At 40.3% G+C, this 26,633-nt stretch overlaps 1 protein-coding gene and 1 long non-coding RNA gene across 4 annotated transcripts; both read right to left on the reverse strand.

The window, feature by feature from the left end:
• Positions 1-1,941: 1,941 nt before the first annotated feature.
• Positions 1,942-11,080, reverse strand: LOC146665949 (T-box-containing protein TBX6L-like). Of its 3 annotated transcripts, none has more exons than XM_085411249.1 (9): positions 11,001-11,080; positions 6,713-6,851; positions 4,256-4,358; positions 3,605-3,769; positions 3,371-3,517; positions 3,181-3,257; positions 2,977-3,047; positions 2,618-2,825; positions 1,942-2,480 (listed from the first exon to the last, which is right to left on the reverse strand). In XM_085411249.1, the coding sequence occupies exons 2-9, from the start codon at positions 6,829-6,831 to the stop codon at positions 2,297-2,299; spliced, it is 1,074 nt and encodes a 357-aa protein (XP_085267375.1). In that variant the 5' UTR covers positions 6,832-6,851; positions 11,001-11,080; the 3' UTR covers positions 1,942-2,296. The 3 variants fall into 3 exon arrangements, with proteins under 3 accessions (XP_085267375.1, XP_085267372.1, XP_085267373.1); XM_085411246.1 differs by lacking the exon at positions 11,001-11,080 and adding an exon at positions 7,900-8,033; XM_085411247.1 differs by lacking the exon at positions 11,001-11,080 and adding an exon at positions 7,900-7,975 and having other exon boundaries at positions 6,713-6,818.
• Positions 11,081-19,149: 8,069 nt separating this feature from the next.
• LOC146665950 (uncharacterized) lies at positions 19,150-21,757 on the reverse strand. Its single transcript, XR_014912702.1, has 2 exons — positions 21,673-21,757; positions 19,150-20,780 (listed from the first exon to the last, which is right to left on the reverse strand). It is a non-coding gene; the product is annotated as an uncharacterized LOC146665950 (long non-coding RNA).
• Between the last annotated feature and the right edge of the window lie 4,876 nt (positions 21,758-26,633).

A 26,633-nucleotide genomic window follows, 5' to 3' on the forward strand; every position in this document is an offset into this window, starting at 1 on the left:
GCGGTCTTCAAGTTGGTGAAACTTACATGTTGTCCATAAAACACTAGAGGTTGAACTGTCCTGTTTGCAGAGTGATGCTTTGTAGCCTTGATTTTTTTTTTTTTTTGCATTTTGACCATTGCGTCAAATGACTCGAGGGGGAATATGGATGCAAGCAGCATTGCGCAAACCCATAAACCTGGCACTAGTTTTTACTAAAAGCTGTTATTGGTAGAGAAAATCTGAGGCGTACTCCTGACCAAATTTTAAATGGGGAGGCTTGAGTGGATAAATATTTGCGAATTTTAATTTTGTGTTGTACCTAGTATTGTCAAGTGATCTAGACTTGCTATGACACAAACCATCAAAAGCAGCATTTCTTTGACACTTCGTGGATATTAATGAAAGCGTACGGGCAAATATGTATCCATATAAGGCAGTTTGAATTTCCACATTGATTCTCTTTGTCCTTTTTGTCTGGATCCCTTGTACCTCATGTGTGGGTTAAGTTGCCATTAAAGCCAATCAATGTATTCCTCTGCACTGTGTAAGGCACAGGCCGCAGCGAGAACGACCATAATGAATCAAACCTGACTGATGCTGACCTCTCTTCGGGGCACAGTGTGCGTTAGTGAGGGTTTAAATAGATGTGCAGCAGGGTCGATAAAGGCCTTCCTACAGTCCATTATGGCCACCGCCCTCAAGCTAGCTGTGATGGCAGTTATTGTGCTGTAGAGCACTTGGCCCGCAGAAGTGAACGTACAGTAATTTTTCCTTTTTTAATTCTAATTTGAATTCATCTAAAATAGCCGACCAAATACACAACATTAATCTTCATAAGGTATAGTAATGAATGTGGTTTGTTTGCCCTCTGGACACTCAGCAGAAGCAGTAACTGACTTTATGGCACGTCAACTCTTTCCAAACACCATAAACAAAAAACCCAAAGGGCACAAGCATTTTTCCCTTTAACCTTGTGGCGTTTTAAACCCCAATCTGATCCTCACATGTGATTAGAATGATGACCACTGATGATTATGAAGTATGACCTGAAACCGGTGACCGAGAAAGTCACTCGGATCTTGTCACTTCCTTGCAAGTGATCCAAAGGTAATTTTTCTTCAGTGCAATCTGAGATGTTCGCAACTACAGGAGCAGAGTCTGCTTTGCAATAACTTATCAGATATGGATGTTATGTACATTTTTGGTGGCAGCATAAATGGTACCAAATCAAAAAAAGATGATAGAATTCAGAAAGATGACCCGTTAAACATGAATTAATGGTGTCAGAAATCAGTCACTTACACAAGTGTATTTCCACCGCTTTAAAAAGTGCATGTTAAAATTCCAGGTTAGTTTCTCAGAAGCTAGAGTTGCCCAACTTAAAATTAAAAGGACTACAAGTTATGTTTGGCAAAAAATGTTCCATAAGTCAAAAACACAATAAGGAGTTTGCCTGGGTTAAATTAAATTAACTTCCAACTAAAAGTAAGTCACAGCTAGCCCTTCAAGTACACACTGCTCCAGTTTTGGTACCATTTATGTCTGTGCGTTTGTTTAAAGGAAGAAGGGAAAAAAAGGAGTTCAAATCTACAACACAAAAAGATGCAAGTCTGCGCGCATGTTCTAGAAAACTACTTGCTGCAGTGTCTGCTCCCTAAAGCTTTATGAATGTCCCAGATATGGCTTTGCCCTGTCATTCGTAAAACATTTACAGGACAGACGCTCCTGCCTTCTGCTAGGGAAGCATGCCAGGCTATGATCGCATTTCCACACTAGTAGTCTGTCATTTCTTTATCGAGTCAGACACTACGCCAGGGCAGTCTATCATAGCTCCGTTCTTCTTGAACGGTGTCTGACACGTTGTTGCACATGGTGTTAATTGGACTCATTGAAGTGTGAGGTAGAGCGGTCTGTAGGTGTGTTATAGAACAGAATGGATCGTTTCACTTTTACATTCATTCTCACATTTATTTCTCAGCTGAGAGAGAAAAAACAAAACAAAAACACAATATACATGTTAACTTTAAAAAAAAAAAAAAACTAAACTTGAGCATAGACAAATCTCAAGTTAGACTGACCAAAAGATATATATATATAAAATACAAAATAACACAAAAGCTAAAACCTCAAGCTAAACAGATTTTTTTTTTCGTCCATTAAAACAGACTATTTTAAGTTGCTGCTGTATATAATCCAAGCTAATGGAAATAAAACAAGTGGAAGGTCAGTTATTCCTCCATGTCTATCACAATCCTTTAGTTCTTTCGTATCGTCATCATCCAACAATTTCACTACCTTAAAAAAAGATCAATCTTTACCAAGTTGTGTATGACAGGACAGGGCTCTGGCTCCAGTCTGCTGTGGTGTTATACTGGTGGAAGTAGCCATGTTGTTGGATGCAAGGTTCAACTGCAGAACGTGAATTAGGAGGGGGGTGGAGGATGATCTGCGCACCGTCTGGATCTCTGGAAGGGTATGGGAGCATACCATACTCAGACCTGCATGGAAGAGTCACACGGAGGTTAAATGTAATGTGACTGATGCCTGGTGCTATTCATCTTGATCTCAGGTAGTCTTTGAGTGGGTAGAAGTGTACCAAGCATTTAAACAATACTGGTTATTTTTAAAATCAGACCTGTATGGTTGGTATGGCACGGAAGCAGGCACCATCTGTTCATCACTGCTGCAGTTGTACTCCCGCAGCACCAGGGGCTCAACGTGTATATTCTCAGACGGCTCCAGAGCTGAGCCTGAAAGGTGACCTCCCTTCAGTGACTGCTGTGTGGAGGCCCGACTCTCCTCAGTCTGTGTGAACTGAGAGGTGGAGAGCATCCTCTGCAGGCCTAAGAGGGAAATGCAACATTTAAATCTCGGGAGTGTCGCCACATTTTCACACTGCTTTGGCACAACTTACATCACCATAAATTATTTTCTTACATTTTCTTTTAGTATTCATTTAGTAAAAACTTGAAGATAAACATTACAGAAGCTTACTTGGAGAGCTGTTGCTCAAGTCATCCCTGTCCAGTGTGGGTCTCTTAGCACGGGGGCTTTTATTTGACAACCTAAAATATATCGTATATAATAATTTACATGTTCTTTCCAATTAATGTTAATTTCATGTTTACAATGACCTAAATTAAGAAAAACAAATTGAAAAGTATAACAAAATTTAAGTCTCCTGAGAGGCATTCTTACCTCTTACTGTGAGAATGAGTGCCTCCTTCCCTGAAGCCTTTAGCGAAGGGGTTGTGATCAATTTTCAGTTTGGTAATCTTTGAAGAAACAAGAAAAGACAGTTGAATTGGCATTGCAGAATTCTGTTAAATAAAAAGGATGTTCTGCACAAAAATTTGAATGTTATTGACTGTTTCTGGCAGATTTGAACCTTTGGGTTTTGGTAAGCAGTGACTGCAGTGAACGCCGTCTCTGGGAATGAGAAGCTCTGCACAGAGCCCCAGCGGAGAGTGTACGGGTTATCTGCCTGGACCACATGAAACCTCGGGTAGTAGCGATGCATGGAGAGCAGGATGATCTGATTGTAAGGACAAGAAAGCAAATGGTCAAATACAGTGAAGACGACAATATAGGAAAAAAAAAAAAGGGGGGGGGGGTGTCTTACATGGCCATGCTGATCCAAGGTATTGTTGGTGAGCTTAAGCTTGGGGAAAGATAGTGGCTGCTTCATCCAGTGCCTTCCTGGCGCAGGAGAGTCTGGGTGCGTGTATGTACGACACGGGGGGTGGGGGTCTGCTGCTCCTGCGATCTCCCAATGCTCCTTTTTCCACTACAGAGAAATAGTGAAGTGGGGCAGATTCAAGTGTGAGACTTCAGGATGTGTATAATTAAGCAAACTCTTCACGAACCACAAGAAAACCCTACAAACTCACACATGGGGGAGAGAAAGAAAAAGAAAAAAAGCACTCCTTACAGTACTTGACAACCCAATACACTATGCTAAAAGGGAGTGACCCAGTTGGATGGGGATGATTAAAGGGAACAATGCATGAGCTGCTGAATCTATGGAAGGTCAACTACTCCTCATTCACTGATCGGTGATGCTAATTGATTGGGCTTCCAGCCGAGACTGCACTTATAGGCTTGCTTTGATATGCAGCAGTGAACGACCCAGAACGGGCAGACTGAGGTCTGGCTCCAAACTGCAGCCTTTTACAAACAGCACTCGGCTCACTTTAAGGCCAAGAAAGAAGGGGGGTGGGTGGGAGCGAACTAGCTACAGCACACAATCATCGCTTGTTGCATGCGATCATACCTTGTACTTGAAGCCATCTACAGGAACAATGTCCATCGTGATGACGTAGTTGGTAAAAGGCTGGAGCCTGGATACCCTGACGCTGCAGTGTGGAAACATCCTCCTGAAAAGGCACGCACCAAGTCAGAAGCAAAAATGTGGCTCAAATTAAAAATAAACAACTTTTTAAACACTTAATTTGGGGATTTCTTTTTTGCATGCAGGTCCATTTCAAAGTTTCTTCTACCCAGAAACCTGAAAAACAAAATGACGCGCAAAACAGGTCATCCACTTTTATGTGGCCTGCATGAAACAATATGTAAAAATGCACTTTGTGTAGTCCTTTTTCAGGACCTTGTATTGTCACCACCAAGGTTTTTTAACCCCCTAAGACCTGAATGCTTTTAATGGCATTTTACCTGACTTATTGTTTCTGAGAAAAATGAGATCCACATATGAGGACATTCGTTTTAAATTTCGATAGAACAGTGGCAGTATAATGTCCTCGAATGTGGGTGTCGGGCCCTTGTAGAGCAAAGAGAGATCTTTGAAAACTAAAAGAAAATACACTCTGGAAGCTACATGAAGATAAACTGAATTCATTGAAAAGCAGTCTTTTCTAATTTTCAGTAAAATGAGAAAATGCTGCTGGATTAGTAACCAGATTGTGTGCTTCACATCGTTCCTGGAAATAATATTTTATTTTGGAGTCATGGAAGTGTTTTAAGGAAAACACAGAGGTCCTTTTGACTATTTATTTAACTGTACCCACTGGATGTGTAACATTCGTCTTCAAAGTTACACATGTTATTTTCTACTCTGTGTTCTAGAGCGTTGACACTAGAAATTAGCAGTTTCAAGTTTCAATCCAATGAGACATGAAGCCATTCACATGCTGCTGTCAGATTAAGGAAAGGGAATACCATGGAGAGGCTAGACAGGCCATGACTATGAAAGACGCAAGTCAAGTTTACTCCCTGAAGTGCCCGTGTCTGTCTTCCAGTGAATGCATCTGCGTTGTCTGATTGCAAGTAAAAGCAGCGATAGAAAATTTAACTGTATAGCACAGTGAACTCCCTGCAAAGGGACAGTCTGCTTTATTAAACAACAAAAGCAACCTCTTCCTGAATCAATAGGCAAAGATTTAAAGATGGGTGCAACTTAAAGCTTTCTTATCTGCTTTTATTAATGGTAGGGGAAGTACTTCTTTTATTTAAAGTAGCAATACCACAATATACCATTACAAGTAAAATACATTAATATATTCAGGTATTAGCAGCAATATAAGAGTCAGCATCCATTTATGTATTTTCATTATTCCTACCTGTAAATACCTACTAAATTGCCACAGGTGTGCATTTACAATAACACCAGACCCCTGTTGCATGTATGGGTTGCACGTGTCACTCAATCAAGTGAGCTATAGTGTGACTGACAGAAGTCATTTTATATGTGTATTCTTTAGGATTTAACTCAAAGACATCAGACGCTGCTACTGCAGGGCGATTGTGGCTCAAGAGTTGGGAGTTCGCCTTGTAATCGGAAGGTTGCCGGTTCGAGCCCCGGCTTGGACAGTCTCGGTTGTTGTGTCCTTGGGCAAGACACTTCACCCGTTGCCTACTGGTAGTGGTCAGAGGGCCCGGTGGCGTCAGTGTCCGGCAGCCTCGCCTCGGTCAGTGCGCCCCAGGGTGGCTGTGGTTACAACGTAGCTTGCCATCACCAGTGTGTGAATGTGTGTGTGAATGGGTGGATGACTGATTGTGTAAAGCGCTTTGCGGTCCTTAGGGACTAGTAAAAGCGCTATACAAATACAGGCCATTTACCATTTCTTGCCTCAGCCAGAACACTGAAGATGGGTCAGTAACTCAAAACATACTGCCAAGGCAACAAAGAGGTGGCACACTAAGGCCATGTTGTGGTCTAGCCATTCTCCAGCCCCCAGTCCTATAGACAGTCTGTGGAGGGAGCTGAAGCATCAAATGCCAAGTGGCAGCTAAAAAACCCTGAAGGAGTTACAGAGTTTCTTTAAAGTGGAGTGGGCCAAAATCGCTCGTGAGATTATTTCACTCAATGCTTATTTCACTCCATTACATGCACATCAGTTAATAACTTTTATGGTTCTGTCTCTCACCATTAAAATGTTCATTTCTATTGAAGTGAATTAGCAGGGGGATCAAATAATCATATCGCCCAACGTTCAAATAAGCAGATAACACATAGTATCAGAAACGCCAATGCAGTCAACTAAAATTTAACTAAAGTTAATTAAAGTGAAAAAGACTGCTAAAAAAAATATAGCAACACCTTAAAAGAACTTCTTGAAACTGAAAGACAGCAAGATTTTCAGTGAGCCAAACTAGTCATTCTAGCAGTTCTCCAGCTGTTGTGAGAAATACTGATGTCATGAAAAACTGCTGAAGGCACAACACAAAGCACTCTTTAGTGAGCAGAACATGTTCCAAGTATCAGCTTCATTACCTTCCATGTTTTGTGATAATCATCTCTGTACCGATGCTGTGAAAGGACTGCCAGAGATCAGCGTTCTCCAGGGTCACCCTGATGCCACTGGGCTGGTATGGGTGAGCTAACAACGACATGCTCTCATTCAAACTGGAGTCTTGGAAATGAATAAAAAGAATACAAGTATACATGTAAACAGTTCTGCAGCTGTATTGATAGAACCTGGGAATGGTTTACTGCAGCATGAAAAGCCAGCCTCCACATCTGAAGAGGCCTTCCACAGGATCAACAGTTCTCCTCAAGCCAATAAAATATGAATGTACACTCTCTCTGTAAGAGTTTACCCTTTTTTTTTTTTTTATTGTTGTTAGTTTGGGTGCTCATCTCGCATAAGTTATTATTCACCTACAAATCATTACATTTTTCAGACTATAAGGCGCACTTAAAATCCTTTAATTTTCCCAAAAATCGACAGTGCGCCTTATGTATGAATCTGGTTGTGCTTACTGACCTCAAACTAATTTTATGTGGTAGCCGGCGCTCAAAAATCTGTCAAAAATGTTTTAGTACAACTTTGGTAAGCTAGGAACCTGCACCACTTGATGGATTGGCCCAAAACTCTGTCCATCCATGAAAACAGAATTTATTAAATTTAACAAAGTTAGAAGTTAGCGCGCTAGTTTCCACCTAAACATGATATAGCATGTTCTGACTGAGAGATTTCTGAAACAAGTAAAACGTACTGCTCTGCTATCACTTCCAACATAAATGAAGACCGAGAAGTAAACAGCAGTGACTTTTTTAGGGTTACTGAAGTTGGGCTACCTGGTATATAATGATGTGGTACGTGATGGCTAACGACATAGCTATGTTAGCATAAAAAATAGTGAAGCTGGAGGATGAAAATTAAGTTTTTTTTGTATTAGTCATTGATATACATGGGAATAGAGCAGCTGCCAGAGAATTCAACATTAATGAATCAATGGTACGGAATTGGAGGAAGCAAGAAGAATGACTTATCTGATGGTTTTGTTTCGCTTAATGCGTCTTATGTATGAAAACAGACTGTTCAACAGTGCGCCTTGTAACCCTGTGTGCCTTATGGCTCGAAAAATAAGGTAATTTATTGTCTTTCTAGAAGATTTTTTGTGTGTCATTTTAAACATGCACATTCATGCAGTACATGGTGTGATAACTGAACTTACCAGCGATATGGTGCAGGTTATCATGTCCTCCTGTCATCTCCATCACAATCACCCTGTGAATCCCTCAAGCTTTTAAACCAAATCCAGCCTTGAAATGGTCAAACTGTAGTGAGAACACTCAGGAGTTTATATCCTTGATCTGTGGGCCTTGAACTCGATTGGTCATAAGAAGAGGGGTGGCCTTTTTTGGGGGGTGGGAGGGGGGGGGTTTACCTGCTATTTAGTTTCTTTATTTTTCTTTTTAAAGGGCTTGTGTGCAACCATTTGTTGCTTTTTTTTTTCCAAACACTGCTATTTAAATTTGAGTCTTGGGAAGAAATAAGATTTTTCCATCATATTAAACCATAAATGTATCCAATAAATTAGTATGTTCCATTCTTTATTTGGTCCATTGACTGCATTTACACGTAGATGGTAGAAATCACGTCTGAACACACCTTTAAAGCCCTCAAAGACAGAAAGGCGGTTGATTTGGCTTTGATGCAAGAACTGGTGTTCTGCTATGTTCAAGGCACACAGTATGCGTGTACTAGACCTGAAACCCATAAAAATATTAATTCCCTACTTTTCTCCTGCATTCCCAAAGAAAACGGACAGCAACCATTTAAAAAAAATGTGGGCTGGGGGGAGGGGGGGGCACGACCCCTCTCGGCAGCTTTGAATGTGTATTGAGAACAAGCTGTTTGAGAGTTTGTGTCTAGCCTTGACAATGATGCTAAACTGGCCAAATGGCCTCATTTACTCAAGCCCCCGCCACACACCCACTCACTACTACTCTCTGGGAAGAGACAGGCAAGCAGTCAGAAGCCAGTTCAAATCAAAGACCGGTGGCAGAAGAGTTGAGCAGCTGTGTTAAAGTTTGAAAACCAAATGCTAAGGATAAAAACAGAAAAAGTGCAAATAGAAAACATCCCTATCTATCTATCTGAAGATCTCTCTGAGCCGTTTTTGATCAAGTTTCAACAGATTTATTTGCACTGAGAGTAATTATGATTAAAATCCTTCATCAAAATTGCCACAGTTCCCAAACAGATACAAAAATGGCATAATGTGCATCTTTTAGCCTTCCTCTGCTTACAAACCACATACAGTAATTCCCATATGTTTAAAAAAAATCACTTTAAAGAACAAAGGAAGAGGCCTGCTGATGCCAAATTTTAGAAGACAAATCTGGATGTTAAAAGTTTCTAAGTCTTTAGGAATGCATACTTCATAGTGCTGTCAGATTATTTACGGTCAGATTTCCCTCTCTACATTTTACAGCCATCTTATAAGGAAGAGTGGCTCGCTTGCCCTGTGAACACATTTCTCCTCCAAATAAAGGGCATGTTGAAACATTTCTCCTCTGCTTAAGTCAACTTCAGGCTTGAAGATGGAATTTGGTCTGCCTACGGCATGGATCACCTCTGAAAGTATGCCACAAAGTCTGTATGGAAAAGTCATAATTTAGCTCTGCTAATGACATTTCATGAGAACAAAGCCTTTTATTAGGAACCAGTTGCTTCTTTACAGGGACATTTGATTAGCATAGTTTTGGTCCCCTTACACTGACAGTTTACTGACTTCAGAGTTGTTCAGAGTGATCACCTTCATTTAATGATGAAACATATCCATCTTCTCTTCCAGGATGACACTACCTCAACCCACAGGAGGCATCATTGGCAGTTATGTAAATCATATCCTTTTAGTCACTACTAAATCCAAGTCAGCTTTAGACCGGTGTGTTGCATTGTTCTCACCACATACAGGAAAGAAGGATTTTCAGTCCTTGCATTAAAGCTCTAGGGAACTTAAGATTAACATCAATAACATGTTGAAGAGAACATGTGGTAGCCGAACACCTCACCAAGACATTTTTGCTGAGATTTGCCTTAATTCGTCACCCATCACCAAAGTTTACATCCTCCCTTTGCACTTTTACCCATGTGATTTAAAACGAATCAAACTGAAAACCACCAAATGATGTTAAAAGGTGAAAGCCACACTATTGTAGGTTGTAAGATATTATCACTAACATTTCTTCTGCATGTCTGTCGTTTTGCTATTTCCAATGCATCAGTTCTGCTGCAGTAAAAATATCTCATGCCACAGGAAATTCTGTGGTTTCAGCAAGTTAGTCTAAACTGCAGCTCAAAGATGCAGCGCATGACATCACCACTGGTAGTTTACACACTTGGCTCTGCTCAGCTCACTACCTCGTGGGCCTTTTCCTACACAGAGGAAGTATTTGCAGCCCACCAAAAAGGTTTTACCAGAGAAAAAGAGGGGAAAGCGTTTTTTTTTTTTTTTTTTTACTTTTACACCAATTCAGGATTTTTAATAATGTCAACTCTAAGAAGCATATTTGTTTACAAAATGGTCACAAATAACAGGAAAAGGCATTGATTTTTGTCAGATAAGACGATGAATTCATCTCCTTCAAAAATACTGTAAATGCTTCAGCTAGAACCACAGTTACTGCCAAATGCAATAAATACTGAAGCACTTCCACAGGTAAGTGCTTACGAGCTTTATCTTATGATTGCCTATCAGGTATGCTTTTTGACTTGTGCTATGTTTAAAGTGATAAATGTTACAAGGTCAACAGTAATAAAATAGCTGGCTCCTTTTTTTTTTTTAAATGAAGGTGATACATGCGTGCAGCTTCATGCATACAGAGATGCTGTCTGACTAACAGGATATGTGTGAAAAATGTGTTAAAAGGAGATTAAAAATTGTGAGACTGCGACGAGAATCTTTGGTCAATGCTGCCACCTACTGGACCCTAAATGGCATGAATACCTCCAAATCACTTTCCTAAAAAATCTGATGTCCTCCTGATCAAACGTTCTGCGTAATTAAGCCTAAAGTAAGAGAATTTAATGTTCACTTGAATGTATATTTATTATGATGAGACAGATTTTGAAGGATTTGTTTTTAAATTTGTGATTAAAAAGGAGGTCCAATATTCTAAAACTGTCTGAATTATGTACAGGCTTATTGTAATGACTAAGCACACCTGTGGCTTCTGTGGTTTGGATAAAACTGGGGGCTGCCAAAGTGAACTAATGAATTTAGTATTTTGATGAAATTTTAAAATAAAATGAAATGATGTTTCTCACCTTACGGAGCAATCAGACTCCTGCGTGGACTGACAACCAACTCAAACCACCAGCAAACAATTAGCTATGGCTTGGACTGAACCAAATGATGGGTGAGCACTCAGATGCTCTAATTAGTGCTGTCAAATCCAGAAAAGTGGAAAATAGGTGCATGCTGCAGGTGGGGAAAGAAAGCTTAATTGACAAAACTATTATTGCTACCAAGAAGCAGAAGACAAAACTGAAGTAAAAGGATTCTGTGAAGTTAAAGGAATCAAATCAAATCCATTCATTTCATTGAGAATTCAAATTTATTTATGTGGCTTTGAATGCAAACAACAGCTGCCTGTCTCTAATACTGTAAGGTAGTCCCTACAGTATTAGAGACAAGGCCAGCAATCTGATGATCCTCTATGAGCAAGCACTTGGCAACTGTGGGGAGGAAAAACTCCCCGTTGGGAAGAAACCTCCAGCAGAACCAGGCTCAGGAAGGAGCAGCCTTCTGCCGTGACTGGCTGGGTTCTCAACTGTTGTTTGCATGACTGAGATGGTAAGAGCCTAATTAACCCCATTATACCCCAATTATTAGTTATTTCCCTATTAAAATCGTCATAGTCCAGTTAGAGCCAAATAAAGATATTCCTTCTTCCACCTTGTCCAGAATTAATTGGCTAAAAACTAAACTTGGCGCCATCTCCTTCTCAAGTACAGGTCCCTGCTCACAAATTTGCCAGGAGCGGGTAGAATAATGCTGGCCTTCATCATGAGAATATGATTTGGTGTACGAGGCTCTAAATTTGGGTCATTTAGGTTCTCTACTACTACTAGGTGCTATTCACAATAACCATAACTTCATAAAGACACGTTCTGAGTGAGGAAGTGTCAAGTCTCTTAGAAGTGTGATCTAGAATAGTCGTTAAAACACTTCTAATGGTCCTAATTTGCCTTCCCCAAAAACCTCCCATGTGGCTTGAAGAGGGGTGCTCAGAACAAACTTACATCTGCATTGTTTCAACTGTTCTTTGTCAAAATCATTCAGTGCATTTACAAGCTCTCCATCCATTTCTCCTTTTTTTTCAGGGTCGCGGGGGGCGCTGGAGCCTATCCCAGCTGTCATAGGGCGAGAGGTGGGGTACACCCTGGACAGGTCGCCAGTCTAACACACAGGGATGGATAACCATTCATACCTATGGGCAATTTAGATTTTTCAATTAACCTATCCCTACAAACTGCATGTCTTTGGACAGTGGGAGGAAGCCGGAGTACCCGGAGATAACCCATGCAAACACGGTTGGAATTGAACTCAGGACCTTCTTGCTGTGAGGCAACAGTGCTAACCACCGTGCCACCATGCTGCCCTCAAAAGCTCTCCCTTAGCACCAAAATAATTTAGTACCTTGGTCACACCTGATTACATGTCCACAAATAGAAATAAAACAACATGATGCATTCATAAAATGATCAGTTGTAAGGTCATCCAACATTTCATTATGTATTGCTCTAGAACACATACATGTACAAAGAAGACCATACCTTTTAAGTTCTTTTCTACCCTCTTTTACATAAAAAGGTCCAAAACAGTCAATGCCACAGTAGGAGAATGGGGGTGTTGTTTCCATTCTATCCTCTGGTAAATCTGACCTCCCATGATCTTGACTATGTCTCCTGTACTTTGTGCAGGTTGTGCACTTGTAGATGTGAGAAGCAACTGAATTGCTGCATCCTGTAATGCATACTCTATTGGAGCGCAGCTCAGTGACAGTTATTCCTCTTCCTTGATGCTGCACCTTTTCGTGGTACTGTTTAATAAGTAAACACAACATGACTTGATTTGGGGATAATGGCAGGATGTTTGATATATGGGTGTAGAGTTGCTCTTGTCCTCCCACCCTAAGTACTCCCTGCTCATCAACAAATGGACTTAGGCTGTAGAGCTTGTGTGTCTTATCCTTCAGTTGAATGTCCTTCCCTCGAGTCAAGTCCTTGATTTCTTTGTTCTGTTCTGTTCTTAAATAACTACATTTTCCGTAGCCTGTCACACCAGCGTCTGAAAAATGGTGTAGTTCACACTGCCTGTGTTTGCAGGTAAGACACGTCTTTGAACTTTCACCTTTGACAAGTTTTGAAGATCTAGGATTCCCACAGTGACAGTGTTGATCTGAGAGTGGCTCGTCCCATTCTACTTTCTCTTGGCATAACTGTTGCAGGATTTGTTTTCCTCTTAGGATGAAGGGTGCCACAAATCCCAGTGGGTCGTACACTGATGCTATTGTGCACAGAATTCCTCTTCTTGTCATTGGGCGCTCTTTTACAGTTACTCTGAACTAAAACTCATCAGAAGAAATGCACCACTGAACACCAAGTGGTCTTTCCATCAATAGATCTAAGTCCTTAATACTTTCAGCACTCTCTTCTCCCGACAGTGACTTTATCAGATTTTCACAGTTTGGTATGAACTTTGTCTAATCTTAGTTTACCCTTGCTACACAATTCTCTTGCCTCTTTCACTAGTTTTATTGCTTCAGCTTCTGATATAACACGTACAAGTCCATCATCTACATAAAAGTTCCTTTGAATGAACCTCACTGTGTTTGGAGTGAACTTTTCCTCACATTGCGTGGTTAGATGATTTAAACCAAAGTTGAAAATCTTAGGCCTTAATGTAGAGTCCAGTAGGTGGCAGTGTTGACCAAAGAATGCTTAATTTCACTGTGGTCTCAGTTTTTAACCCTCCTGTTGTGTTGTTTCTGTGGTACAGCAAGGATATCCCTGAGTCAGTTTGTTTAGCCATCCAGAAGTGTCAGAACCCAAAAACTTTCAGTAAACTTTGCTGATATCTTATTATCAACTCCATTACTGCCCACAGGAACAGGACAGTTCACAACACCTGCGTTCTTGCACTTTACACGTCAGGTCAATAGAATACAGAGTGTGTGTGTGTGTGTGTGTGTGTGTGTGTGTGTGTGTGTGTGTGTGTGTGTGTGTGTGTGTTGGGGAAATATGTCTCACAGTTGCAAAGACAGATGTAGTTTTAGACCCTTTCAGCCTCCACTTTGGCTGCCAGGTCAAACCATTTTCATTTTATATGCTGGTTACACTTTTTAATCCAAGCAGAAATTTTGTATAAGAAAGGTCCTTTTAACAATTTTCTTTTTACATTTTAAAACTTGAAATCAGGTCAATTCATCACAATGGGAAGGTTAAAGCTTTTCACACATTAACATCTGTCACTTTCATTTAAAAAAAACTGGAGCTAGCAATGTTACTACTGTTGACCTTGTAACATTTATCATTTCAAACATAGCACAAGTCTAAAAGCATACCTGATCGGCAATCATAAGATTAACTAAATGATACGTCACCTACTGTGTGGACTGCAGGTGCGTTGTTCTGTGACGTCACTGAAAATGTTTCCGGCTTTAAAGTCTGAGGCTTTCTCTGTGTGGTGTCTGCACTCCCACGGGTCAGACATGCCAGTTAGGAAAAAACAGGAGAGCATAAGGATGAATGGGGCAAGAAGCTTAATTATTGCTACCAAGAAGCAGAAGACAAAACTGAAGTAAAAGGATTCTGTGAAGGTAAAGGAATCAAATCAAATCCATTCATTTCATTGAGAATTCAAATTTATTTATGTGGCTTTGAATGCAAACAACAGCTGCCTGTCTCTAATACTGTAAGGTAGTCCCTACAGTATTAGAGACAGGCCAGCAATCTGATGATCCCCTATGAGCAAGCACTTGGCAACTGTGGGGAGGAAAAACTCCCCGTTGGGAAGAAACCTCCAGCAGAACCAGGCTCAGGAAGGAGCAGCCTTCTGCCGTGACTGGCTGGGTTTTCAACTGTTGTTTGCATGACTGAGATGGTAAGAGCCTAATTAACCCCATTATACCCCAATTATTAGTTATTTCCCTATTAAGATCGTCATAGTCCAGTTAGAGCCAAATAAAGTTGGCACTGACATTAGGTTGTCTTCACCTTTTCCATTTCCATAGAGGAAAATTAAAGGTATTGTGCTAAAAATGAAAGTAAATAAATTAATATAGCTTGAATTTTGTTGACCAAGAACAATAAAATGCAAAGGCAAACGCAAATACAGTCATGCAAACAACAGTTGAAAACCCAGCCAGTCACGGCAGAAGGCTGCTCCTTCCTGAGCCTGGTTCTGCTGGAGGTTTCTTCCCAACGGGGAGTTTTTCCTCCCCACAGTTGCCAAGTGCTTGCTCATAGGGGATCATCAGATTGCTGGCCTGTCTCTAATGCTGTAGGGTGGTCCCTACAGTATTGGAGACAAATGTAGGGTGGTCCCTACAGTATTAGAGACAACTGTAGGGTGGTCCCTACAGTATTAGAGACAACTGTAAGGTGGTCCCTACAGTATTAGAGACAACTGTAGGGTGGTCCCTACAGTATTAGAGACAGGCCAGCAATCTGATGATCCCCTATGAGCAAGCACTTGGCAACTGTGGGGAGGAAAAGCTCCCCGTTGGGAAGAAGCCTCCAGCAGAGCCAGGCTCAGGAAGGAGCAGCCTTCTGCCGTGACTGGCTGGGTTCTCAACTGTTGTTTGCATGACTGAGATGGTAAGAGCCTAATTAACCCCATTATACCCCAATTATTAGTTATTTCCCTATTAAAATCGTCATAGTCCAGTTAGAGCCAAATAAAGTTGGCACTGACATTAGGTTTGTCTTCACCTTTTCCATTTCCATAGAGGAAAATTAAAGGTATTGTGCTAAAAATGAAAGTAAATAAATTAATATAGCTCGAATTTTGTTGACCAAGAACAATAAAATGCAAAGGCAAACGCAAATACATCCTACAGCATGTGACATCAGGTGTGCCACATAATTTCTGACCTCTTGGACCATTTTCCAGAACATGTGATGAATAGCCACAATTGCTAACTTGCACATGTTAGACACTGTGGTAATGGATTGTCCTAAAAATCCAGTTCCTTTCCTGATGATAGAAACCCCTCTATGAAGAATCCCATTATGTTCTTCTCTCCCTTCCAAGGGACTAGGTCTTAGGTCTGGGATCGTGGATTCAGCAGGGTCTGATGCATCTCGATTTGTATTTTCCCATAGCTGATGTCTTTGAATCACAGAAGGCTGCTGCTGTATATGTTCAGGGTGAAGAATTTCACACACTTGGTTTAAACCGCTATTCTGATTATGCTGTCCTCTGCAGCTGCTGAAGCGGGGTTCAGGTATATGCTGATCTGGCAATGGTACCTCATGTTCCGCGTGTAAAATTTGGTCACCACAGCGAACTTCAGGTGCCTCGCATACAGTTTGGTCAGCAGTGGGTGAACGTTGGTCATCAAATCCCAACGTTTTTCTCATAATTTTGTGAGCATAAGTGCCCACAGTGCAAATCGCGCCCCAAACGGAGTTTGACATGTTTACAGATATATTTGCTAACTACACGCACAAGATTAATGAAAACTGTTTTCTACGTGCGACCGTCCTAAAGGTAAACTGTGTTAAAGCACCTCTATTTATAGACTCATGTGGCAGAGATGGTGACGTCAACCGTCACGGGAGACTGTGACGTGCGGTCGACCGTCACGTCACAGTCTCCCCTTTGAGAAGATCAAAGGATCAAAGAATAGCTCCGTGTCATTCCGCGCATGCTCAGATCATGCGTATTGAAATGAACGGGATATTTATTTATTCATTTTAAATACCTTGCTATATAACAAAGGCGACTGCGCACTCAAAGGACGAGGAGAGTTCAAAATAGGGCTGTTCGATATAACGACACATATGGATGACGATATGAAAAAGTCTATCGCTTCATATTACGGCAATATTTTTTCATGGTTTTTATGGCTGTATCCCAATTCAGGGTCTGCAGCCTTAAAGTACGCAGCCTCAATGGTCCTCAAGGGCCGTGTACTCAAAGACCGCTAAGGCCGGAAGTGCGAGGCTTGTGAAATGGGACGGTCTAGCCTCCGTCGCGCTGCCCAGGTTGCCTAGCAACCATGATAGCTGGAAACATGTGGTTGACAGAAATTAAGGAGAACATATTTTGTTCGTTTGTTTGTTTCTACATGAGCTTTGTGTGATTTAATAAGCATCTGAGGCTGAGACCACAGGACTGTAAAACATGATTGTTGCATGCTTGCATATTTCTGAAAACATCTTAGTGGTGTGGCAGCCATGGGTTGAGCCAGCCCTGCAAACCCTGTGGATGGACGATGCAGTGGACAGTGGGAGGAAGCATCCTAAAGCTCTCTTTGCAGACCAGCCTGTGTGATTCTCCACTCGCCGACCAGAAAAGACAAACGGCGGGTCTCAGTTGCAGCACCTCATCCATTCTGTATGCATGAAGCTGCACGCATGTATCACCTTCATTCAAAAAAAAGGAGCCAGCTATTTTATTACTGTTGACCTTGTAACATTTATCACTTTAAACATGGCACAAGTCAAAAAGCATACCTGATAGGCAATCATAAGATAAAGCTCGTAAGCACTTACCTGTGGAAGTGCTTCAGTATTTATTGCATTTGGCAGTAACTGTGGTTCTAGCTGAAGCATTTACAGTATTTTTGAAGGAGGCGAATTCATCGTCTTATCTGACAAAAATCAACGCCTTTTCCTGTTATTTGTGACCATTTTGTAAACAAATATGCTTCTTAGAGTTGACATTATTAAAAATCCTGAATTGGTGTAAAAGTTAAAAAAAAAAAAAACACTTTCCCCTCTTTTTCTCTGGTAAAACCTTTTGGTGGGCTGCAAATACTTCCTCTGTGTAGACAGTAGTCGTGTTGTTATTCGCTAACTTAACGGGAAAGCTTAAAATGAGTTGAGGCTTAAAGCTAAAGCTGAAGTGAAGAGACACTGAAGGACTGAAGAGGTCACTACATGCTGAAACAAATCCAGTTTGAAGCAGGTGGCTTTTCTAAGCCCGACTCTGGAATTTTGTTTGCTGTTGTGATGAGAGCAGAGCAGCACGTTTGAATGACTGCGTGTTTAATTCACAGAAACGCCAACGCAGCCATGGGTGTCCTGCTGTCCAAATCCATGGATGACAGTTTAAAAAAGCAACAAGAATTCATGCTAACGAATGCACGGCTGCAGGTGAGTGAAAGTGCACCCACTCGCACATCACCTCTGACCTCTGCTGTGACATCTTTCACTAGTGAAAGATGGTGAAAGTGAAAAAGCAAAAAAAAAAAAAGCAGATTTTTAATTATTTTTTAACACATAAAATTGCCCCAAACCTTCCCACCAAAAGGTTTTACCTTCATACTTTGAAATTGTACTAGTTGCAGATGCTGAAATGATGTCGGACTAAGTTTAAATTGTGCACTTGTTTATTTGCATTATTTTTGTATCAGCTCCATGAGTACAGGAGACATCCACAGCAACTGTAGGTCTGCAAACATTTTTAATCTCTATGACTACAACCAAATCCATTTAGACCCACTACTTTCCCACTACTCTCTGGAGGAGGTAATTAACTACACTGCTCATTGTCTGAGTAGTGTGATCACTGTGCGTTACTACATCGTGCAGGTAGCTGTTCAGGAGACACTTGTGCAGCAAGTTTGGCTCAGACACAGGTTCCTGAAAGCTCCCCGTCTACACCTGTGCCTTCAACTGTTTCGGCTTGTCCTGCTTGTGCCGCCTCCTCTCCTTCTTCTTGGTAGACATCAAGTGTTGCCACACAGATATTATGTGGAGGATGCAGCAGGCCCCCACAACTTTGGGAGGAAACAGAGGCCGACCCTCAAGGGCTCACAAGAAGATGGAGTGCCAGCGTGTTTTGAGGATGCACAAAGTAGGATCTTTAATATTTCTGGCCTTTGCTGAGCTCTGGCTCTGCTAGTTTCACTGTTTCTCTGTTGGGGAATCCTCTCACACTCAAACTGTGAAATATGCTCCACTCCAGTCCACTGAATGGCTGTGGAAAATATGAAAGAGGACATAACTTTACACATTAACTTCTAACAATTTAAGCCCAAAGAGTCATCCTGAGAAATGTCATTTAATATGCAGCATTTCATTATCACGTTAAAAAACAAACAAACCCCACATACTGCTTAAGTTGCTGCTCTTTGAGATTAAAAGATCTCATTACATTAACAGAAACACTGACATCCCTGCTCTACAGCTTTGCATTCAGGGGGTGTCCTTGTCACAAAGATCAATTCAGACACTGAAATCTTTTCAATTTTCTTTTTTTATTAATTTAAAATTTTTTCCAGATGTCAAACACAAAGTATAGATATCAGCACCTTGGAATCTACTGTGATGGCTTAAAAAAGTTGGAGGTCCAACAGCTTTGTATTGAAGCTCCCTCACACCTACAATTAAAATTTTAGTGTTGAAAATAATACATTTTATCTGTCAATACAAATGTCTGAGAATCTTTACCAATAATGCACCATTACATTTTGATCACTTCAGCTGTTGGTTATCGGCAACTGCAAAAGTTACCAGCCTGGCAGAGGGCATTTCATCAAAACAAAGCTTCTTAGAAAGTAACACGTCTATGACCTGGATAGAAAAGAACCACAGACTGAATACAAAGGATGGATTGTAGCCACTGAAATGAGAAAGAAAGGGCAAGCCTTTGCTGTTCCAGGACAGCAGGAGCTGAATGTAAAGGAGAAAAAGTGGAGGGTTTGGATGCTACGTCCATCTTTTGCATACAGTCTATCATCTAAACAGAGAGGCAAGTGACCTGCAACAGTCATCAGTGTTTCAGGAGCTTTTTAAAGGCGACGTATTACACATAAGAGCCAGATAAAATGAGCTGTTATGAAGAGTGTTTAAGAGAATTTCTGCTCTGCACTGGTCTAATTGCAGCTTTGACCAAAGTCAACAATCATTGTCTTACCACTTTGTTCAATCATCATCATTACATTCATGAACCAGGCTTATAGCAGCTGGTATTCTTGTTCATCTAAATACAACAAAACCCCCCAGAGAGATAACATAAACTGATTAATATTACTATCAATTTCCTTTCAAGTCCATCATACATAATCAAAGCAAACCCTGGAAAATAACAACCTAAAGAAAACACTGATGATATAACTGCAATTGTGCAATATTTAGAGACAAGTTATCTGCTGTGGTCACACAATGCTCTTATAACACTGTAATAAAACTTAACTCATGGATCAACATGTGGCATACACCAATCAGGCATAACATTATGACCACTAGCAAAGTGAGTAACACTGATTCAGACTATTCAACACGGAGGCCACACCTGGCATCTTGGTGCCAGATATCATGTGATGGGTCAGGGCCGCTTTGGCAGCAAAAGGGCGACCAACACAGTGTTAGTTAGGTAGTCATAATGTAATGCCCGATTGGTGTATCTGAAAGACTGAAATGAGACAGAATAAGGAGCCTTTCGTTCAATAAAGGTCAACCTGACAGAGAGAAATAGCAGAGCCTTAAAATTTTCCATGATAGAGGACGTTTGTTCTATAAATTATTACATTATTTCTCCAAGAAGGAGCTGAGGCCGCTTTTACCTTAATGCTACATAAAGTATAGTTGTGTATCGTTTAGGGAGTGGGTATGTTTTGGACAGCTAAACCTGAGGTTTCTTTGTGAGCCACTTCCCCGTCTTTGTGGTTTGTTGAAAACGAAATGTACAGTGGCTGCAGCTCCTCTCTGGAACCACGCTGTTAGACAATAACTAATTACATTATTTCTCCAAGAAGGCGCTGAGGCTGCTTTTAGCACGGCGGGCCTTCTCTATGCTCTCAAAGGTTGGAGTCCCTTGAGGTAACTGTAGACGGTCATTTTCAGTCTCCATGATATTCTCAGCTTCCCCTAAAGACATCATGAAAAACACATTTAATGGGTATAATTAGTGACTGCAATCTTTTTTAAAAATGTCATTAATGAATAACTAAACACAATATTTGTTAAACATTTAGATGCATTATTTGGTAAACAGTAAGGTCCATTTGGACAGAGACTTTTTCTTTTTTAGCATTTTGGTTCTGTTCATTACCACAATTAATTTTAAATATAACAACTTTAAATATAATTAACTCAGATCCAGTTGAACTGCCGACTGTCAGCCTTAATTCAGTGGGTTGAACAAAAAGATTGCACAAAAATGTGAGAACTAAAATGCAATCCCATCATTTCAGGACATCAAAAGTACTGGACAAATAAAATAAAATGTATTCATTTGAATCGTGCTAATGCAAGCGCCACACCTCAAATCAACTCCAGGGCTTCTATCTGCTTAATTGATAATGACATAACAAAGGAAGTGCCCACACCTGCCCATGAAATAGCCTTTCAGTCAAATGTCCAATTACTTTTTGTCCCTTTAAAAAGCGGGGGGCACACGTTAAGGGGCCGGAACTCCAAAACCTTCATCCGATTTGAATGTGGATTTTCTCATATGAAAGCTGGGCGTCTACACATTATATAGATGCCCATCATAGCGGAAAGTGGAAATTGTTTTGGTAAACAGACACTATTCATGTATTCAAATATATATATGGACCTAACTGTATATTAGAGCCTGTGTTTTCTGGATATAGTGAGTCTGTGTTCTGCTGTTCAAAGTAAAATAATCCTCTAAAACCAAAGCAAAGAATCACTATATAATGCTTGATAAGGATTTATTTACCCGTCTGTGCACCCTCTTTTTAAATGTTAAACAGGTTTCCTTAAGATGATGATGCCTGTAAGTGTGTAGCTTTACCTCTCATACGATTAATAAGCGTTCCATAGGCGCTGTCCATCTGGTAGGCAAATATGAAACTGAGAGGTATGATGGGAGCCAGCATACTGTTGATCAGAGCTGTAAATAATCATCTGATTCATCAGTTAATTGTTTTATGAGAGTACAGACAGTTTAAAGAGATCTCCATAAGCACCAAAGGCTTAGTACTTTTTAAAAAAGCCCCTAAAAACTTGTAGGAAGTGTACATTACGTGAACAGAGATGTGATTAGTTGGGAGCACAGACTGAACTTCTATGTATGCTTGAGAAGTTTCTTTGGAATTTTTTTTAAGTCATGAAACTAAACCCTGGAATCCACTGCTGTAAACATGCCAACTACAAACACTACGCTCTAGGGAAGGAGGAAGTGACAAACTTTTCATCTCCACAATCTGGGTGTTTCGTACTCCTGACATCGACTCTTGGCTGTACACTCTTTAGGTTCAATGGAAATTACAGGAATGACTTCTATAATTGACAGTGTTTGTTCTTTTAAAGCCAGCATCTGCTGAAACAAACTAGTGAGTAGTCTGAGCACACTTAAGGGTGTCCCCCTTTAACGGCCCATGTTGTGAATGAGTGAAGAATGCAATTATGAAAAGAAAGCATTTCCCGCTCCTCCACACCATGTGTATGAGCTGCAGGAACGGGAAATGGGGTGACACGTTCGCTGAAAGGTCAGCTTTCATGACGGCTTCATCTGGGTCACAAAAAAGGAAGTAAATGGAAGATAGAGGATGTTAAATTTGAATAAACTATCCTGAAACTCACTCCAGCATCTAAGTACATAGATGCTGCAGGGTCTCCATCTTATAAAAATGAAGCAGTTCAATATGCCCATATACACAAATACGTAACATAAGTAAAGATCACTGCACATCTTTGCTCAGCCACCAGTTTCACATTATTAGTTAGTTTGTCTCCAAAGCGCTCAACCTGAAATGGCCCTCTGATGTACTCATTCCTAATCATGTCCTTCATGGTCACTCCAAACAAAAAAATCTTAACATCTTCAACTCTGTCACCTCCAGTTTTCCAAACCACACATCATAGCATCTTAAAAACCTTTCCTTTCAGTCTGCAACTATCCATCACAAATTACCGCTGACACTCGTCTCCACCCACTGTTACTTTGGATGGTTGGATGCTATTTGAACTCATCCACTTTCACTGCCTCTGCTCCTTCAATATTCTGCCCATCTCCCTCTCATTTTTGTGCTGATGCCAAATGACTCATGAGTGTTTATAATAATGAACACTTATAACAACAATAATAATGATAATGTGTCATCTACATTAAAGACTTCAGGGTCTTTGTATAACATTCTTTACCATTTTCTGTTTCTACAGGCTGTTTGTATGGGATAGCTACGAACCCATAAGTGATAAATTAGCCCTATTAGTGTAGATGTGCAATTCAAAACTAGACAAACATATCTGCTGGTGGGAATATCAAAAGGAAAAGATTTGGTTTTGGCAAGCTCAGACAAGCAGCAGACTGTGACTCTGGGACAGGACTGGAAAAAGCAGAAATGAACCAACGCACTCCGAGGGTGACATTTGTGAAGGGTGCAAGTATGAACACAAGGCGGGACACTAACTTGAAAACAGATGCACACAAATCATCATGATCTACACATTGGAAGAAGGAAAAGAAACAGATGTAACATGTGAGAAAGAAAAGCAGAGCAAATACATGCGGGAAATATGTGCAGCAGGTATTCCTGATGAATACAAAATATTTCATGTTAGGGTTTTTTTTTTTGTGGATTAAGGTTTTTTTTTTTTTTTACATGTTTGCAAACTTTGACTTTTGGGCACTCTGTATGCTCTCATGCTTTTAAAAATGATTTGTCCAAAATTGGATATGGAGTAATGTTCCTAAATGCACTAGTAAATCCACAAAGAAAGGACTCAAGGAGAAGACCTGAGGCGCCTAACCAATGCTAAGATTTCAATTCTATTGAAATATTGCCAGGGGATTGAAAATAGGCATTTAAAAAAGCATCTTACAGTTACAGTAATTTGGAAAGATTTCAGAAAGCTTTGACCCTCTTTGACTCCATCTTTCCAAAGAAAGTTCCTCCTGCTTAAGACAGCAATATGAACATCTGAGCCCAGTGGCGTATTTCCACAGAAGAATTTCTTTTTGTGACTAAAGATTCCCCCCCCCCCCCCCCCCCCCCCCCATTTGTCGGTGTTTGGGTTTTCCAATTTCACGTAAATAAGATCTACTTTCTTTTCGTTTTTATGTAAGTCACTATAATGCTCTGATGTCAGTAGATATTTGCATCAGTTTTTTTTTTCCTTGAAAGAAAACAAACCCCCCCTACTAGGGGTGGGGGAAAAAATCGATACTGTGTAGTATCGTGATATTTTGTTTGCTAATAATGTATCGATACAGGGACAGCAGAAATCGATATTTTGTTACAAACAATTTTTTCTCTGAAGTCAACATGCTCTGGAATCAGAGCATGTTGACTTCACAGCATGTTGATCCTTTTTCTGAGCAAGAATCCTGACATTTCTTCACTGTCCAAATGTGTTTAACTTTTTTTTTTGGCAGCAATAAACATGACAGTTTACTTATTTTAATTTAAGACATGTTTAATTTTAATTAAGTTTAAAACTTTTTTATTTAATGTAAAATTATATATTTTTTTAAATTTACTTTCAAATTCTTCAGTTGCTGAATGGGCTGCATAGTTTTCATAAATTGCATAGTTCAGAATAGCTATAATTGTACCAGATGGTTGCATTCAGTTAAGTTGGACTAGACTGTAATACAAACCATTCAATTTGTCAACAATAAAACTGACTGAAATGAGAGAAAGACTGAGTGTGAGACTTTGATATTAGATAAAATGAATATTGATAAAGTTTATCTTTATGTACAGAATATGAATATCGCAAAATATTTTTAAAAAAAATCACAATAATATCGTATCGTGCTTTAAATATTGTGATAATATCGTATCGCGAGTTGTATGGTGATTCCCACCTCTACCCCCTACTATAAATCCATTTTGATGGCACCAATTCCTCATTCCTAGGAAGTCCATTCTCAAAATATGTGTACCGTACATATGAGCAGCCACAGGAGATTTTTGAAACTGTGTATCAGGCACCGAACTAGACCACATGTTAGAATATGTATCCCCGCCTTCCAGAACTGCTTTACAGACTTGGATCCACATCTTACTAACACACTATAAGAGCTAGAAAAATGAGAAGAGTGAGGTTAAAGCTGAGTGTATGCTCACCCCAGTCCAGAAGCCATAGCATGATCTTCACCAGGGTAACAAACTTTTTTTCTACCTGTGCAAGTTTCCTCCTTAAGTAGAATCACAGTGGTACCTGCTGTGAAATCACTTTGGGCTGGTTTTTGACTTTGGTGTGTAGTAATACTTAAACACTAAAAGAAAGATGGTATGCGTGTCATCATTAGGACAGGGGTTTGTGTCAGTGTGTGGGACAAAGGAAGTAACGCACAGTGATCACACTACTCAGACAATGAGCAGTGTAGTTAATTACCTCCTCCAGAGAGTAGTGGGAAAGTAGTGGGTCTAAATGGATTTGGTTGTAGTCATAGAGATTAAAAATGTTTGCAGACCTACAGTTGCTGTGGATGTCTCCTGTACTCATGGAGCTGATACAAAAATAATGCAAATAAACAAGTGCACAATTTAAACTTAGTCCGACATCATTTCAGCATCTGCAACTAGTACAATTTCAAAGTATGAAGGTAAAACCTTTTGGTGGGAAGGTTTGGGGCAATTTTATGTGTTAAAAAATAATTAAAAATCTGCTTTTTTTTTTTTTGCTTTTTCACTTTCACCATCTTTCACTAGTGAAAGATGTCACAGCAGAGGTCAGAGGTGATGTGCGAGTGGGTGCACTTTCACTCACCTGCAGCTGTGCATTCGTTAGCATGAATTCTTGTTGCTTTTTTAAATTGTCATCCATGGATTTGGACAGCAGGACACCCATGGCTGCGTTGGCGTTTCTGTGAATTAAACACGCAGTCATTCAAACGTGCTGCTCTGCTCTCATCACAACAGCAAACAAAATTCCAGAGTCGGGCTTAGAAAAGCCACCTGCTTCAAACTGGATTTGTTTCAGCATGTAGTGACCTCTTCAGTCCTTCAGTGTCTCTTCACTTCAGCTTTAGCTTTAAGCCTCAACTCATTTTAAGCTTTCCCGTTAAGTTAGCGAATAACAACACGACTACTGTCTACACAGAGGAAGTATTTGCAGCCCACCAAAAGGTTTTACCAGAGAAAAAGAGGGGAAAGTGTTTTTTTTTTTAACTTTTACACCAATTCAGGATTTTTAATAATGTCAACTCTAAGAAGCATATTTGTTTACAAAATGGTCACAAATAACAGGAAAAGGCGTTGATTTTTGTCAGATAAGACGATGAATTCGCCTCCTTCAAAAATACTGTAAATGCTTCAGCTAGAACCACAGTTACTGCCAAATGCAATAAATACTGAAGCACTTCCACAGGTAAGTGCTTACGAGCTTTATCTTATGATTGCCTATCAGGTATGCTTTTTGACTTGTGCTATGTTTAAAGTGATAAATGTTACAAGGTCAACAGTAATAAAATAGCTGGCTCCTTTTTTTTGAATGAAGGTGATACATGCGTGCAGATTCATGCATACAGAATGGATGAGGTGCTGCAACTGAGACCCGCCGTTTGTCTTTTCTGGTCGGCGAGTGGAGAATCACACAGGCTGGTCTGCAAAGAGAGCTTTAGGATGCTTCCTCCCACTGTCCACTGCATCATCCATCCACAGGGTTTGCAGGGCTGGCTCAACCCATGGCTGCCACACCACTAAGATGTTTTCAGAAATATGCAAGCATGCAACAATCATGTTTTACAGTCCTGTGGTCTCAGCCTCAGATGCTTATTAAATCACACAAAGCTCATGTAGA

The sequence above is a fragment of the Rhamphochromis longiceps genome, linkage group LG7 (genome assembly GCF_057381845.1).
Source record: "Rhamphochromis longiceps isolate RC_006_pf linkage group LG7, R_longiceps_female_GT1.1, whole genome shotgun sequence".
Lineage (NCBI taxonomy): Eukaryota > Metazoa > Chordata > Actinopteri > Cichliformes > Cichlidae > Rhamphochromis > Rhamphochromis longiceps.

Coding starts and splice junctions, on each gene's coding strand:
- LOC146665949 (XM_085411246.1), bottom strand. CDS start 7,942: ATGGAGATGACAGGAGGACATGATAACCTGCACCATATCGCTG. Junction 6,852..7,899: donor TAACCTGCACCATATCGCTG/GTAAGTTCAGTT, acceptor TTCATTTCCAAG/ACTCCAGTTTGAATGAGAGC. Junction 4,359..6,712: donor ATTATCACAAAACATGGAAG/GTAATGAAGCTG, acceptor GTGCCTTTTCAG/GAGGATGTTTCCACACTGCA.